Source organism: Canis lupus, chromosome X (assembly GCF_048164855.1).
Source record: "Canis lupus baileyi chromosome X, mCanLup2.hap1, whole genome shotgun sequence".
NCBI lineage: Eukaryota > Metazoa > Chordata > Mammalia > Carnivora > Canidae > Canis > Canis lupus.
This window is the reverse complement of record NC_132876.1, coordinates 99,072,725-99,090,506: the sequence shown is the minus strand read 5'-3', so window position 1 is coordinate 99,090,506 and position 17,782 is coordinate 99,072,725. Positions and strand designations below refer to the sequence as shown.

The window sequence follows — 17,782 nt, the reverse complement described above, 5'->3', positions numbered from 1 at the left end:
ATTGCAGAAGGTAACAGTGAAGTGACTGGGAAATTTCTATATGCATTGCTAATGCACAAAATACTCAAAAGAAACCCTGTCCTCCAATTTGAGTTGGCATTTACTCTTGTGTCTTGCTAAGGCTGTTTTTAATTTGGCTCTTGTAACTGCTGCCAAAATAATACCATCTGTACATCCTTCATTTCCCCTAAGATGGTCTTTTTAACTATACCTGCGTGGGTTTTAAACAGGCTCAATACTAGGCATACCAAATTACAATCATAATTACTATTCTTCTTATATACTGAAAGAATATTAAAATCTCAAATACTTTGAAATCTGAATAGACTTTTAAAAAATTCTGTCCTCCTTTTAGTTAGGTCCATCATTAACTAATCCAACATTAGTCTTAATCACCAATCCCACTTATAACTATATACCACTTATAAATATTACACCCTCCAGGCCAATCTCTTTAGAAAAGATTCCAATTCTTTAACCTTGATGAACTTCGGCCTACCCTCTGTGAATGAATGTCCTTTTCCCACTCTGTAGTTTTTTTTTTTTTTTTACAATATCAATTTCACCTATGTTTTTATCCTAATCAATGTTCCCCCTAATGAATGACCCCTATTAGGGTCACTATTATCCTGCCTATATTTTCATATTTTAAAACAAAGCCTATGGAGAACTCTGAAGCACTAACCTTATTTTCCTAACCCTATCCTTGATAGCAATGCTACTTGCCCAATATTTAATAAATACTAATCATTTAACTAAACCAAGCAGCTAATATAAATTTATTTTAAACAGACTGCCACCTCACCACAAAGATTAAATTTCATAAAAAGGCTAAAATTACCTTGCGTATAGGCATAGTCATCTGATCCAGAACTAGAACTCCTCTGGTATTTATGGCTTCCCTTTTCTCCCCCAGAGCCTGGTACCACTGAAATAGGCTGAATAGGTTCTGGGGCTGCAGAACGTTCTTCTTGGTCCACTAAATTTAAAAGATTTTCAGTCGTTGCTCGACCTACAGTGATTTTAAAAACGGTAGTTGGGTTTGGTATCACTCGAGGAGATGGTGATGGAGCACATGAAGGTCCAGTTGGCTGTGTATATGTAATATACACAGGATTAACACTAAATGGAGGTTTTGGTTGACTGGATATTCCTCTTGAAGGAGAACTTGAAGGTGGTGTGGTGGCTGTGTACAGTGAGTGCTGATTTCGTGGAGACGGCTGATTACTGATAGGTGAAGGACTCCTATTAATTGCTGTCCCAGGTCTTTGAGAGGGTTCAACTGTAATTTCTATCTTCTTCATGGATCCTTTGGGTAAGCTAGATGTTGTATATGGGAGATAGGCTACTGAATGGCTTCCCTGTTTCTGATAGCTAGGAGGTCCTTGTTGATATGGATGGGGTGGAGTAGTTGAAGGACTGGGTGGCATAAAGACGTGGGAACTTGGGTGGCCCAACTGGGAAGGTTGCACTTGATGCTGTGGAGAGCTGAAGGGTGAAGGACACTGAGAAGGGGGTGGTGAATGGTAAGCAGGTTGAGGAATCTGCTGCTGTTTAGGAGAATACTGAGAAGGTTGATAGTTCTGTTGATGTGGATAAACAGGTAAAGGACGTTGGCTATAATGAGGCACTGGGCCCTGTGGTGAGGACTGCCAAGGTGTACTCTGAGGAGTTTGTCTTCCTGATGAACTCTGAGATGTCTGTCTAATATAAATAGAACCAGGAGACCCATAGAGATTGCTTGGAATTTGTGGAAGAATTTGTAAAGCTCTTGGTACAGTCTGTCCAGAAGGGAGGTTTTGGGATACTGTAACAGTAATCGGATTTGTACTATACCGAGGTATGTGCATGTATGAAGGAGGTGGTGGCGGCGGCGGTGAAGGCCCTTGCATAGCAGATGGAGTCATTCCTGTTTGCAGGGAAGATGGTTGTTGAGGTGGCTGTGAAGGAGGAGTAGCTGCACTTCTATTCTGTTCATTCATAAAAAATGGATTGTAGTTCGGAGTAGCAGCCACAACAGCTGGAGCTGAGTGTGGTTCCTGAACTAAACATATCAGCTGTTTACTTGCTGCATGCTGTGGATCAATATGTCCATCACTTGAGCTATGTACCAGTGTTCGACCACCATTAAGTTGTGCTCCATCTCCTGGGTGGTAGCTACTAGGAGAATGGATACCCAGATTAATATGCAAAAGGCGATTTCTGTTCATCCTGTTGTCATCTGGACTATGGTATTCCATATATAAGTATTTGCTACTCTCCTGGGAAAGGGCTCGGCAACAGGCTTCAAGATTGTTGTTGTTCTAGGGGAGAAAAATGGTAAAAGCAACATTGACAAGATGAACAAATCCTAATAGTAGGTCAGGTGTTGCAGGTTACACAAATACGACTGTCAAAAGTAGAGGATGGTATTTTAAGCACGAACAGCTTCATAGTCATCTACCCTGATAAGGAGATCCCCAACAATTCATACTGTTTCACAGACATTTAGTTCCTATGACTAGTACTACCACTACTGCTACAGAAATGGAAAGAACCCATTAACAAACACTGTGACTCAACTCCAAGTTTTCTCAGTCCAAATCCAGGATTCATTTTAGGTCTGCTGAATGTCAACAAATTAAAATGTTGAGCCAATCTTGGATTCACCACAACTGCTCCAACATACAAGTTAAGGCAATATTCATTATTAATATTTAAATTGAAAAACATGAAAATAACCATGCTTTAATTTTCAAAAGGTACTGAAACCACAAAAGGAGAAAAATTTTAATTCCTAGAGTCAAAACAATAAAAATTCTAAAGCAGCCCTTTCTTTTAACCAAATTTATCCCTATATAACTTCAGCTATCATTAAGAGAGATTAAGCTAAACAAAGAAATCAGTAAAAACAAGTATACTTTTTGAACAATGGTTCCACAACTTTGGTAAAGTTAAGGTTATTTAACAGAAAAACAGGTCTTGACTGCCTTAATGAAATTCATTCACACTCTCACAGTCAAAATTTTTTTTTACCCACTGAAAGGTAATTTGGTCAACGTAGGATTTAAATTTTTTGAGTTTACACACAAAGATGGTAACACCAAAGTGACATTTTAGACACTCCAACAATAATCAAATAAAGGAGGTTCTTTTTAAATTTGAAAATATTTTAAGATAGTTTTCCATTAAAATACAAAATCCTGAAGTACCTTATTAACCTAAAGCACTATTATCCACTGCCTTTGAAATAATAAAATTTCTCACCCAGCAACTGCACTGCTGGGGATTTACCCCAAAGATACAGATGCAGTGAAACACCAGGACACCTGCACCCCGATGTTTATAGCAGCAATGTCCACAATAGCCAAAATGTGGAAGGAGCCTCGGTGTCCATCGAAAGATGAATGGATAAAGAAGATATGGTCTATATATACAATGGAATATTCCTCAGCCATTAGAAACGACAAATACCCACCATTTGCTTCGACGTGGATGGAACTGGAGGGTATTATGCTGAGTAAAGTAAGTCCATCAGAGAAGGACAAACATTATATGGTCTCATTCATTTGGGGAATATAAAAAATAGTGAAAGGGAGTAAAGGGGAAAGGAGAAAAAATGAGTAGGAAATATCAGAAAAGGAGACAGAACATAAGAGACTCCTAACTCTGGGAAACGAACTAGGGGTGGTAGAAAGGGAGGTGGGAGGGGGGGTGGGGGTGACTGGGTGACAGGCACTGAGGGGGGGCACTTGATGGGATGAGCACTGGGTGTTATTCTATATGCTGGCAAATTGAACACCAATAAAAAATAAATCTATAAAAAAATAAAAATAAATTTCTCAATTACTGTGACTTTCTCTGTAGTTCATAAATACACAGATATGCACATACATATCTACTACTACATACTGATTTTAGGAAAAAGCACATTTTATATAAAAATGAAACACTTTCACTTCTGCTAAGAGACAAATAAGGTGAAACCTAAAAGAGAACATAAACTGCTGTAATTTTAGAGCAGGAATAACTTTTAGGGTTCATCTATTTGAACTCAAACTCATCTACAGATGAAGAAAGAGGTGCCCGCAGAGTTACATGGCTTGACAATAAGCATTTAACTAGTTAACAGGAGAGCCAATTCTAGATTCTCGGTCTCCCAACTCTCACTGCTGTTTCAACTATAACACAGTAATTTCAAGGGAGAGGACGTTAGGCCAAGAGTAAATTACTATACGAAAGCTTTAGGAAGTAAACAAAGATTCAGTTAGGCAAATCTTTGCAAAATGAATTCCCAGAAACTTAAAGAATTGGCTTTATCAAAATTGCATACATAACTTGTATTCTCTTTCCTTATATAAAGCTTTGACACTAAAATTCTGAGCCATGGAGACAAGTACTTGTTGAAATTTAAGAAGAAAATTATTAGAACTCAAAGTTTGGCCTTTTTAAAAATCCTGCTTCAAAATCATTCTGATCGGGGGATCCCTGGGTGGCACAGCGGTTTAGCGCCTGCCTTCGGGGCAGGGCATGATCCTGGAGTCCTGGGATCGAGTCCCACATCGGGCTCTCTGCATGGAGCCTGCTCCCTCTGCCTGTGTCTCTGCCTCTCTCTCTCATGAATAGATAAATAAAATCTTAAAAAAAAAATCATTCTGATCAAGGAAGAGAAGCTAGATATTAAGCAAATTTGGATCCAAAGGATTCAAACTGATCACCAACTAGAAAATGTCACTGACAGATATCTGAAAGAAAAGAACTGAAAAATGAAAATAAAGTATCTCTGGAATTAGACTAAAAGGAGAATAAAAATTAGCCAGTTTTACATGAAACCTAAAGCACTCATGGAAACTTCACTTTTTGACATTTGTATTAACACTGCTGAAATTTCATGTTTTCTACAGTGCATTAGATAGCCTAAATAGTATTCTCACAAGAGGACCCAAATTCACAATGTTACAAAGTTGACTGGTAAGCCTATTCAAATGCATGTCTACAGTGATAAGGTAAGTAAATTTTCCTTTGAAGAAAAAATTTAAACCAGTAATATAAGATATTTAAGTATTATCTTTATGAAAGCATTTTTATTTTTTAAAAAGATTTTATTTATTTATTCATGAAAGACAGAGAGGGAGAGAGGCAGAGACACAGGCAGAGGGAGAAGCAGGCTCCATGCAAGGAGCCAGACATGGGACTCGATCCCGGGACTCCAGGATCACACCCTGGGCTGAAGGTGGTGCTAAACCGCTGAGCCACCAGGGCTGCCCTTTATGAAAGCATTTTTAAAAGAGTATCACCAAAATAAATTCTAGTATCATCTTTAGCGTACACAAAGGCTTCAAAAGAAAAAAAATGCAGAATTTATCAAACAGTAAATATGAATGAAGAAATAAAAATTTAGTTGGATAAAGAGGTCAGAATTTTTTTTTAAGTAGGCTCCACACCCAATGTGGGGCTTGAACTCATGACCCTGAGATCAAAAATTGTTCTGCTGACTGAGCCAGCCAGGTACCCCAAGAGGTCAGATTAAAAAAAAAAAAAAAAATATATATATATATATATATATATATATATATATATATATAAAATATACACATACATACACATAGACACATACTCTTGAAAAGACTGAGTAAGAAAAGCATTATGGTCTAGACCTAGTAGAAGGGCCAGGAAGCACCTTTTACCACAATTGTTCTGTGAGTCTCTATTTGCAATTAACCTCAACTGTATATAGGCTTAGGTGATAACCTGAGCTACTGACACTGCAGTAAGGTAGAGTTTGCATATTATGCAGTATGGTATAATCTGAACTGTGTGAGGAAGTCCAGTGGACAAAAATACTGTACCCAAAAGTGAACCAAACAGGAAAATGTTATAACCCAAAACATGAGATCCTGCGGAGGATGATGCAAAATTCAACGAAAGGAACATTAGGGGATCCCTGGGTGGCGCAGCGGTTTGGCGCCTGCCTTTGGCCCAGGGCGCGATCCTGGAGACCCGGGATCAAATCCCACGTCAGGCTCCCGGTGCATGGAGCCTGCTTCTCCCTCTGCCTATGTCTCTGCCTCTCTCTCTCTCTGTGTGTGACTATCATAAATAAATAAAAATTAAAAAAAAAAGGAACATTAGGCCGGTTTCTCTGTTGTCCCTTGAATGGGAAAAAACACATTATACTGAATGTTAAAGATTTATTTCACTACAAGACAACAAAACCAAAGGAATATGATTAAACTAGAGAAAGTGGCCTTACACTTAAAATTACAGATTAGTAAGCATTTATCAACTAGAAAACCAGTAAGAAACAAACTGGACTCTCTAGACTTTAAAAAATTGGCTCATAAGTATATAGCCTACAAACTTATAATGATAATTTTGAGATTCAAAATTCAAATCTAGAGCAGCTCTGGTGGCTCAGCGGTTTAGCGCCGCCTTCAGCCCATGGCGTGATCCTGGAGACCCGGGATCGAGTCCCACGTCAGGCTCCCTGCATGGATCTTGCTTCTCCCTCTGACTGTGTTTCTGCCTGCCCTCCCCCCACCCCATGTGTCTCTCATGAATAAAATAAATAAAATCTTTAAAAAAAATTTTCAAATCTAGGGTGGCCTGGGTGGCTCAGAGGTTTAGCGCTGCCTTCAGCCCAGGGCATGATCCCGGAGACCTGGGATCGAGTCCTATGTCGGGCTCCCTACATGAAGCCTGCTTCTCCCTCTGCCTGTGTCTTTACCTCTCTCTCGGTTTCTCATGAATAAATAAATAAAATCTTTAAAAAAAAAAAAATTCAAATCTAAGGATTTGGGACTGATCACACAACTCCAAATATGTAAAAACTAAAATGTAAACAAAACCAGTTTTTTTCTTTTGCTACATGCCTTTACTTTTTTCTTTAAATCACTGGTTCTCAATGGGGTAGATTTACCTCCCATAAGATATCTAACAAAGTGTGGAGACAGTTTTGGTTGTCACAACTGCAAGAGTGCTATTGGCATCTAGTGGTAGAGATCAGGAATGCTGCTAAACAGTCTACAAAGTACAAGGCAGGGCCCCACAACAAAGATAACCCAGCCCAAGGCTGAGAAATCCTGCTCTAGATATCTCCCACTGCCCTCCACAAAGACAAGGAAACTTAACTGACTTCTAGTCACTACAAAGCAAAGCCAGATCTAAGAAGGAAAACCGTAGCTTAATATCACTATCATTGCTGGGTAATCTACCTGTAACATGCATTGAGACACAACACCCTCTGGAATCTCCGGGAAACGTTGTCGGAGGTCATGGAGAACCTGCATATCAAGCTGCGGACTGCTTTGCGCCATGCCAGAACAAATGGTGGTCAAGTATCTGTTAGGAAATCGATGCTAACCAGCCTTCCAATAGTAGTGATCTTCTAACACCACATTCATTTTCTATTAAAAGAAATCAAAGTTAATCATTGTGTTGTACACCTAAAACTCATGTAACATTGTATGACAATACTTCAATAAAGTATAGGTTAATTACATATTTCACTTTATTCAAATACAAATGATCACTATGTTAAAATGGAGAAACCTAAAATAAGTATACTTAATTCCAAAGTTGTAAAATTGACAAATTCAACTTAGCCAGACTTTTCTGATGTAATATAGACAATCGCTGGTTTAGAAACAAGCCAAAAAATTCCTAAAACCTCAATTTCATTTTAATGCTTAAAAAAATAAAGCAGCAGCTAGATTAGAACTACAGAATATTACTATTTGGCAACTGTATTTTGCTAGCCTTGAGAAATGCTACTTAAGTATAATCATTCATGTTCTCCCAAGGGCTATCATATCATTCTAAAGCAGAGTAATCATTTTGATGTCTGAAAAACAACAACAACAACAAGGACTTAATGATCACACCACAAAGCATTACTTGTCCTTTCGGTCTTACATTCTACTTGGACTTTGAGGCCAAAACGTTTGAATTTGAAGTACAAGTAAAGGAAACCCAATGTCTGAAGGAAGTAACTAGCAAATAAAAATGGAAATGTAGAATCCTTTGTTTTTAAGGATGATGCATTGCTGGAGGTGAGGTGAGTGGGGGATGGGCTAAATGAGTAACAGGCATTTTGCTGAGTGAACTTGTGATGAGTACTGGGTGTTGTAAGTAAGTGATGGATCACTAGATTTTACTCCTGAAACCAAGAGTACACAATATGTTAACTGACTTGAATTTAAATAAAATCTTAGAAGAAAAATAAATTAACTAATTAAAAAGATGATGCTCGTGGTCCATCATCAGCCAGACCTAAATAGCTAGGCTTTCATGTATTTCTGATGCCACTGGCAGAGGTGCTAAGATAGCAGGATTTGAGGTTATGGTTTGAGTAGAGAACATTAACATCCAATCTCACTGGCACTACTCAAGTTAACCACGCCTATATAAATAAGGCAACTAGTGAAATAATGATGAAATCATAAATTAACTGGCAGCATCAAGGATCAATAAATTGATAAACATTTTAACACATACGACCTTTGAAAGACACGGGGGTTTGGGGCACCAACCCCAGTGTAGTCGAAAATCCATATTTAACTTTTGACTCCCCCAAAACTTAACTACTAACAGCCTACTGTTGACCTTACCAATAACATAAACAGTAGATCAATATGTATTTTGTCATGTTAAATGATTATATACTGTGCTCTTACAATAGAGTAAACTAGAGAAAAAATATTAAGAAAATCGTAAGAAAGAAAAAACACATTTAGGGCACTGTATTTATTTTTAAAAATCTGCATATAAGTAGACCCATACAGTTCCAACCTATGTTGTTCAAGGGTTCAACTGCATATATTTCCCATTTTTTAATTTTTAAAAAAGATTTTATTTAAAAAAAAAGATTTTATTTATTTATTCATGAGAGACAGAGAGGAAGGCAGAGGAAGGGCAGGCTCCCCAAGGGAGTAGGGAGTAGGGAGCCCGAGGCAGGACTCCATCCCAGGACCCCAGGATCACAACCTGGGCCAAAGGTCGACACTCAACCACTGAATCAATCACCCAGGTGCCTCCATAATCAGTATTTTAAAAATAAAAAGTGTTTGGATGGGTACAAGAAGGCAGGAGAGGAAGACCCTAAACTCCTCTCCTGCCAGGGACTCACCACATTTATGCCTACGTATAAATCACTTCCTCCTGAAGAACAGAGGGTTGACAGAACACCTTGTGCACAGTACAAGGCTAGAGGGACCTCAATCAGTACGGCAAGAGAAAGAGAAGCCCAGTAGTAAGGGCAACGCCACCTTGACACCACAAACTCCAATAGTGGAAGGTATCACTCACAGACGCGTGTACAGATTCACCTGCCCGGGGCAAAGAAAATAAACTGCAGTTTAAAGGGTAACTAGACGATGAGTGAAGGAAAACCATTTATTAACCCCAGAACATCCGCCAAACAGTGGAGTCAGAGGTGCTGGTGAGTGCCAATGTTTACCTTCCCTCTCCCACCTTGAAAGTTCACACAGAACAAGGACCAGGTGTTCTAGACACCCCGCCACTTCAGCTAGTCCTGGGCCCCAAGCACACACCAGCTCCAGTCTTCCAAGCAGGGAAGCCCCAGTGGGGGCACACACCAGGCCTATCGCTCCACACACACTATGGCTCCAGTAATCTCACCAAGGGGGCACAGTGCAAACCACCCTGAGACACCTCCATCCGCACCAGGTTCTGCTCCCGGGACCCAGAGCCCACACCCATTACAACTCGAGCCAGCCAGCTACCCAAACCCAAGAGGAACACAGTCCACACAGGCAATGTGCCTATGTAAGGCCACTCCTCTAAGACTGGGAGAGGTAGTTCTTTCACCTAATTCATAGAAACAAACACAAAATCAAATTTAAAAAGGGGGCAGAGGAATAGACAAAGACAAAATTTCAAGAAAATAACTAAACCAAAATGAGATAAGCCATCAACCTGACAAAGATTTCAAAGTAACGATCATAAAGTTGCTCACCAGACTTGAGAGTGAATGAACTAAGAATAAGAACTTCAACAAAAGGAAACTATTTTTTTTAATCTGAGGTAATAGCTAAAATAAAAAATACACCAGAGGTAATTAACAGGAAATTAGAGGATGCAGAAGAACAGATGAGCAATCCAGAAAACAGGGTGACAAAAAACATTTAAGCTGAACACCAAAAAGAAATTTTTAAAAATGAAGATTGTTAAGGGGCCTGTGACAACACCAAGCAAGTCAACATTCACATCATGCAGCTGTTAGAAGGAGCTAAGAGAGAAAGGGGCAGAAAACTCATATGAAGAAATAATAGCTGAAAACTTCCCTAATCTAGGGAAGAAAAGAGACATCCAGATCCAGGAAGCAGAGAACCCCAGATAAGATGAACCAAAAAAGGCCCATACCAAAACAAGTAATAATTAAAATGTCAAAGATTAAAGATGAGAAAATCTTACAAGCAGCAAGAGGAAACCAAACAGTTATGTACAACAACAACAAAAAAACCCATGAGGGTATTACCTGATTTTTCAGCAGAAACTTTGCAGGCCAAGAGAGAGTGGTAAGACATATTCAAAGTGCTGAAAGGAAAAAACTTAGAACCAAGAATACTCTGCACTACAAGGTTATCACTCAAAATCAAAGGAGACAGTTTCCCAGACAAACAAGTTAAAGGAGTTCATCATCGCTGAACCAGTCTTACAAGAAATGCTAAAGGGACTTCTTTAAGTGGAAAAGAAAAAGCCATGACAAAAGGTAAGAAAACTATGACAGGAAAAAAACTTCAAGGGTAAGGGCAAACACACAGTACATCAATCATTTACACTGCTATAAGAAGGTAAAAAGGCAACAGTAAGGGGGTTGGAAAAAGGCAACAGTAGTAATAATCGTTTGTACCTAAAAAATTAAGGGATTCACAAAATAAAAATATGTAAAACATATAAAAGATGGATGGGGAAAGTAAAAATCCAGTCCTTTGTTGTTGTTTTTTTAAAGATTTTATTTATTTATTCACGAGACACAGAAAGAGAGGCAGAGACACAGGCAGAGGGAGAAGCAGGCTCCATGCAGGGAGTCCAATGTGGGACTCGATCCCGGGTCTCCAGGATCACACTCTGGGCTGAAGGCAGCGCTAAACTGCTGAACCACCCAGGCATCCCAAAATCCAGTCTTTGAAAGTGTGTTAGAACTTAAGCAACCATCAACTTAATACAGACTGCTATATACTTAGAATGTTATATATGAACCTCATGGTAACTGCAACACAAAAACCTGTAATAGACCACAAAAAAATAAAAAGGAATTCAAGCATAAAACTAAATGTCCCCGGGATCCCTGGGTGGCGCAGCGGTTTGGCGCCTGCCTTTGGCCCAGGGCGCGATCCTGGAGACCCGGGATCGAATCCCACATCGGGCTCCCGGTGCATGGAGCCTGCTTCTCCTTCTGCCTATATCTCTGCCTCTCTCTCTCTCTGTGTGTGACTATCATAAATAAATAAAAATTAAAAAAAAAAAAAAAAAAACTAAATGTCCCCAATCATGGGGAAAAGAAGAGAAGAAAGATCCCTAACTCCAAAAGCTATCAGAAAAAATTAACAAAATTACAAAAGGTACATACCTATTAATAATTAAATGTGAATGGTCTAAACATTATGATCAAAAGCCACAGGGTGACCGAATGCATTAAAAAAAAAAAGACACATCTACATGCTGCCTACAAGAGACTTAACTTCAGACAAAAAGACAGACTGAAAGTGAGAGATGGAAAACTATTCCATGCAAATGAAATAAAAACAAAAAAGGCTGGGTAGCAATACTTCTATCAGACAAAACATACTCTAAAAGACTGCAACAAAAGACAAAGAAGGGCATTACATAATGATAAAGGGATCAATCCAACAAGAGAATAAATATTACAATTGTAAACACACACCCAACATTAGGGCATCTAAATACATAAAACAAATGTTAATAAACAAAAGGAGAGGGCAGCCCAGGCGGCTCAGTGGTTTAGCACTGCCTGCAGCCCAGGGTGTGATCCTGGAGACCCGGGATCGAGTCCTATGTCAGGCTCCCTGCACGGAGCCTGCTTCTCCCTCTGCCTGTGTCTTTGCCTCTGTGTCTCTCATGAATAAATAAAATCTTTTTAAAAAGTGGGGGAGAAACAGAGTAATACAATCATTATAAGACACTTTAACATTCCACTTATATCAATGGATAGATCAATGACACAGAAAATCAATCAAGATACACTGGCTTTGAATGGCACATTAGACCAAAGAACCAAATATATACAGAACATTCTATCCCAAAACAGAAGAATACATAATTCATTTCAAGTGGACATGCAACATTCTCCAAGATAAACCACATGTTATGTCATAAATCAAGTCGCAATAAATTTAAGAAGATTGAAATCATATCAAACATGTTTTCTAATGACAATGATATGGAACTAGACATCAGTAACCACAGCAACAACAAAAACTGGAAAAACACAACCATGCAGAAACTAAAAAAATGTGCTACTAACCAACCAATATGTCAACAAGGACAGGAAAGAGGAAATTTAAAAATACCTGGAGACTAATAAAAATGAAAACACAACAGTTCAAAATCTTTGCAGCACAGCAGAAGCGCTTTTTTTTTTTTTTAATGATTTTACTTATTTATGGGGGGGGGGGGCAGAGAGACACACAGGCAGAGGGAGAAGCAGGCTACTCGCAGGGAAACTGATGGGGGGACTCGATCCCCGGACCAGGATCATGCCCTGAGCTGAAGGCAGACACTCAACCACTGAGCCACCCAGGTGTCCCAGCAGAAGTGTTCTTTTTTTTTTTTTTAATTTTTTTTAATTTTTTTAAAATTTATTTATGATAGTCACAGAGAGAGAGAGAGAGAGAGAGAGAGAGAGAGGCAGAGACACAGGCAGAGGGAGAAGCAGGCTCCATGCACCGGGAGCCCGACGTGGGATTCGATCCCGGGTCTCCGGGATCGCGCCCTGGGCCAAAGGCAGGCGCCAAACCGCTGCGCCACCCAGGGATCCCCAGAAGTGTTCTAAGAGGGAAGTTTATAGGGATACAGGCCGATCTCAAAAAAAAAAAAAAAAAAAAAAAAAAAGAAAAGGAAAGATCTCTACACTCAAAAGAACTAGAAAAAGCAAGGACAAACAAAGCCCAGAGTTACTAGAAGAAAGAAAAAAAGTAAGAATCAGAATGAAAATAAATGAAATAGAGGCTGAAAAGATCAGTGAACCAGGAACTGGTCCTTTGAAAATATTAAAAACAAAACAAAACAAAACAAAACAAAACAAAAAACCTGACAGACTTTTAGCCAGACTCATCATGAAAAAAAGAAGACTCAAATAAATAAAATCAGAAATGAAAGAGGAGAGGAGTGCCCAGATGGCTCAGTCAGTTAAACATCCAAATCTTGATTTTGGCTTAGATCATGATCTCATGGGCAGCCCTGGTGGCTCAGCGGTTTAGCGCCGCCTTCAGCCCAGGGCCTGATCCTGGAGACCCTGGATCGAGTCCCACGTCAGGCTCCCTGCATGGAGCCTGCTTCTCCCTCTGCCTGTGTCTCTGCCCCCCACCTCTCTCTCTCCTCTCTGTGTATTCTCATGAATAAATAAATAAAATCTTTAAAAAAAAATCATGATCTCATGGTTATGGGATAGAGCTGACACTGGAAATGGAGCCTACTTAAGATTCTCTCTCCCTCTCCCTCTGCCCCTCCACGCCACTTCCCTGCGTGCTCTAGAAGGGAAGAAAAGGGAAGGAAGAAAGGGAAGGATGGGAAGGAAGGAAGGAAAAAAAAGAAAAGAAAGAAAGAAAGGCAGCCCAGGTGGCTCAGTGGTTTAGCGCTGCCTTCAGCCCGGGGTATGATCCTGGAGACCCGGGATCAAGTTCCACGTCGGGCTCCCTGCATGGAGCCTGCTTCTTCCTCTGCCTGTGTCTCCGCGCCTCTCTCTCTCTCTCTCTCTCTCTCTCTGTGTGTGTGTGTGTCTCTCTTGAATAAATAAAATCTTAAAAAAAAAAAAAAAAGAAATGAAAGAGGCAAAATAACAACTGATGTCACAAAAATACAAAGGAGGGATCCCTAGGTGGCGCAGCGGTTTAGCGCCTGCCTTTGGCCCAGGGCGTGATCCTGGAGACCCGGGATCGAATCCCACGTCGGGCTCCCGGTGCATGGAGCCTGCTTCTCCCTCTGCCTGTGTCTCTGCCTCTCTCTCTCTCTCTGTGTGACTATCATAAATAAATAAAAATTAAAAAAAATACAAAGGATTATAAGAGACTTCTACCATAAATTCTATGCCGAAACACTGGACATCATAGAAGAGATGTGGCTAAATTCCTAGAAATATACAATCTCCCAAGACTGGATCAGAAAGAATATGACACTTGAACAGAGTGATTAGTTCTAGTAACAAAACTGAATCAATAATCAAAAAACAAAAGTCCAGGACCAGATGGCTACACAGGTAAATTCTACCAAATTACTTAACCTTTTCAAAGTATTCAAAAAAAAAAGAAATAGAAGGAAAGTTGCCACATTCTATGAGACAAGTATTACCCTGATATCAAAACTAGATGAAGACACTACAATAAAAGGAAATTACAAAGGTGCCTGGGCTGCCTCAGTTAAGCATCATCTGACTCTTGGTTTCAGATCAGCTCATGATCTCAAGTTGGTGATATCAAGCCCCACATCAGGCTCCACACGGAAGTCTCTTTAAGATTCTCTCCTCTTCCTCTACCCCTCCCACCTCAGCTCACACACTCTCTCTTAAAAAAATAATGATCTTTAAAAATTACAGAGTAATATCCCTGAATACAGATTCAAAAATCCTCAACAAAATATGAGCTAAATGGTGTACACTGAAAGTCATTCACCACAATCAAGTGGGGTTTATTCCAAGACTGTGAGGATGGTTCAATATCCAAGAATCAATGAATGTGATATTCCACATTAACAAAAGAAAGGATAAAAAGTATATGATCATCTCAATAAATGGAGAAAAAAGATCTGACAAAATTGAACATGCATTCATGATAAAAACTCTCAACAAAGTGGGTTCAGCGGGAGGGTAACGTAATATAGGCTACAGATGAAAATCCCACAGCTAACAGTACACTCAACAGAGAACAAGTGAGAGTTTTTCCTCTAAAATCAGGAACAAGACAAGGATGTCCACTCTCATCTGTTTTATTCAACGTACTACTGGAAGTCCTAGTCACAGCAATCAAACAATAGAAATAAAAGGCATCAAAAGTGGTGAGGAAGAAATAGAACTTTCAGTATTCACAAATGACATGACTCTATATAGAAAAAAACCCAAAGATGCCACCAAAAGCCTATTAGAACCAATAAATAAATTCAGTAAAGTTACATAATACAAAATACACAAAAATCCGTTGTATTTCTATACACTAATAACAAAGGAGAAAGAAAAAGTGAGATAATCCCATTTACAAGTGCATCAAAACAAAATAAGATACGTAGAAATAAACTTAACCAAGATGAAAGGCCTGTACTTGGAAAACTATAAGACACTAATGAAAGAAACTGAAGATGACACAAATGGAAAGATACATCAGGTTCATGGAATGGTATAATTATCATTAAAATGTCATACCACCCAAAACGATCTACAGACTCAATGCAATCCCTATCAAAATACCCACAGCATTTTCAGAGCTAGAACAAATAATCCTGGGATGCCTGGGTGGCTCAGCAGTTGAGCGTCTGCCTTCAGCTTAGGGTGTGATCCTGGGGTCCTGGGATCAAGTCCCACATTGGGCTCCCTGCATAGAGCCTGCTTCTCCCTCTGCCTGTGTCTCTGCCTCTCTTTCTCTGTGTCTCTCATGAATAAATAAATTAACAAAATACTGCCAAAATTTGTATGGAACCACAAAAGATCCCAAATAGCCAAAGCACACTTGAGAAAGAACAAAACTCAAAGTATCATGATCCCAGATTTCAAGCTATACTAAAAAGGTATAGTAATCAAAACAGTATGGTACTGGTACAAAAATAGACACATAGCTCAATAAAACAGAACATACAGCCCAGAAAGAAACCCAGGCTCACAAGGTCAATTAATCTACAATAAAGGAAGCAAACATATACAATGGGGAAAAATAGTCTCTTCAATGGACGGTGCTAATAAAAAACCTGGAGAGCTACATGCCAAAGAATCAAACTGTACCACTTTCTTAAAACATACATAAAAAGAAGCTCAAAATGGATTCAAGACCTAAATGTGAGACCTGCAAAAATAAAACTAAAAGAAAACAGGCAGTAATGTCTTGGACATCAGCCTTAGCAACATTTTTTTTTTTTTTTTTGGTATGTCTCCTTAGATAGTGAAACAGAAGAAAATATAAACTATGGGGACTGTATCAAACAAAAAAGCTTTTATACAGTGAAAGAAACCATCAAAAAGAACAAAAAGACAACGTATTGAAGGGGGAGAAGATATCTGCAAATGATAATGATATATCCCATAAAGGGCTAATATGCAAAGTATATAAAGAATGCGTATAACACTAAAAAAAAAAAAAAAGAAAAGAAAAGAAACAATGAAACACCAAACATTCTGATTAAAACATTGCCAGAAGACTTGAATAGGCATTTTTCCAAAGAAGACATCCAGATGGCCAAGAGACACATGAGAAGTCACCCAACATTACTCATCATCAGGCAAGTGTAAATCAAAATCACAATGAATTAGCACTTCACTCTGGTCAAAATGTCTAATATCCAAAAAGACCAAAGTAAGTGTTGGCAAAACTGTGGAGAAAAATGAACCCTCATGCACTCATGATGAGAATGTAAACTGGTGCAGCTACTATGGAAAACAGTATGGCAGTTCCTCAAAAAATTAAAAATAGAAATACCATATGATCCAGTGATTCAACTGCTAGGTATTTACCTGAAGAAAATGAAAACCCTAATTTGAAAAGCTACATGCACCCCCATTTCTAACGCAGCATTATTTACAATAGCCAAGTTATAGATACAACCAAAGTGGGCAGCCCCAGTGGCCCAGTGGTTTAGCGCCGCCTTCAACCTGGGGTGTGATCCTGGAGACCTGGGATCAAGTCCCATGTCGGGCTCCCTGCATGCAGCCTGCTTCTCCCTCTGTCTGTGTCTCTGCTTCTCTCTCTCTCTGTGTCTCTCATGAATAAATAAGATCTTAAAAAATAAAAAAAAGAGGGACCCCTGAGTGACTCAGTGGTTGAGTATCTGCCTTCAGCTCAGGACATGATCTGTGGGTTCCCGGATCGAGTCCCATATCGGGCTCCTGCATGGAGTCTGCTTCTCCCCCTGCCTGTGTCTCTGCCTCTCTCTCTCTCTCTGTCTCTCATGAATACATAAATAAATAAAATCTTAAAAAAAAAAAAGAAAGAAACAACCAAAGCGTCCACTGGTAGCTAAATGGTAAAGAACATTTAGTATATATACACAATGGAGTATTACTCAACCACAAATTACATCTTGTCATTCACAACATTAATCTACAGGGTATTATGCTAAGTGAAATAAACCAATCATAGAAAGACTTATACTATTAGATTTCTCTTACATGTAGAATCTAAAAAAAACAAAACAGATGAACAAGAAAACAGAAACAGACTCAAAAACACAGAGCACAAACTGGTGGTTGCCAGAGGGGAGGAGGGATGGGCAAAATACATAAAGGGGATGAAGAGGTACAGGTACCATCATCCAGTTATAAAATAGGTCATGGGGATAAAAAGTACAGCATAGGAAATACAGTCAATAATATTGTAATAATGTTGTGTCATGACAAATGGTAGCT

General features: G+C 39.2%; 1 protein-coding gene across 13 annotated transcripts in view; it reads right to left on the bottom strand.

The window, feature by feature from the left end:
- TAB3 (TGF-beta activated kinase 1 (MAP3K7) binding protein 3) overlaps positions 1 to 17,782 on the bottom strand; it is an 88,841-nt gene that overhangs the window by 22,383 nt on the left and 48,676 nt on the right. For 12 of the 13 annotated variants that reach the window (XM_072817144.1, XM_072817133.1, XM_072817131.1 and 9 more), the window contains 2 exons: positions 7,194 to 7,385; positions 842 to 2,303 (listed from right to left, as the gene is read on the bottom strand). In XM_072817144.1, the coding sequence (XP_072673245.1) occupies positions 842 to 2,303; positions 7,194 to 7,295 (1,564 nt within the window). In that variant the 5' untranslated portion in view covers positions 7,296 to 7,385. The remainder of the gene's footprint in view (positions 1 to 841; positions 2,304 to 7,193; positions 7,386 to 17,782) is intronic. The other variant, XM_072817143.1, reaches the window with a different exon arrangement.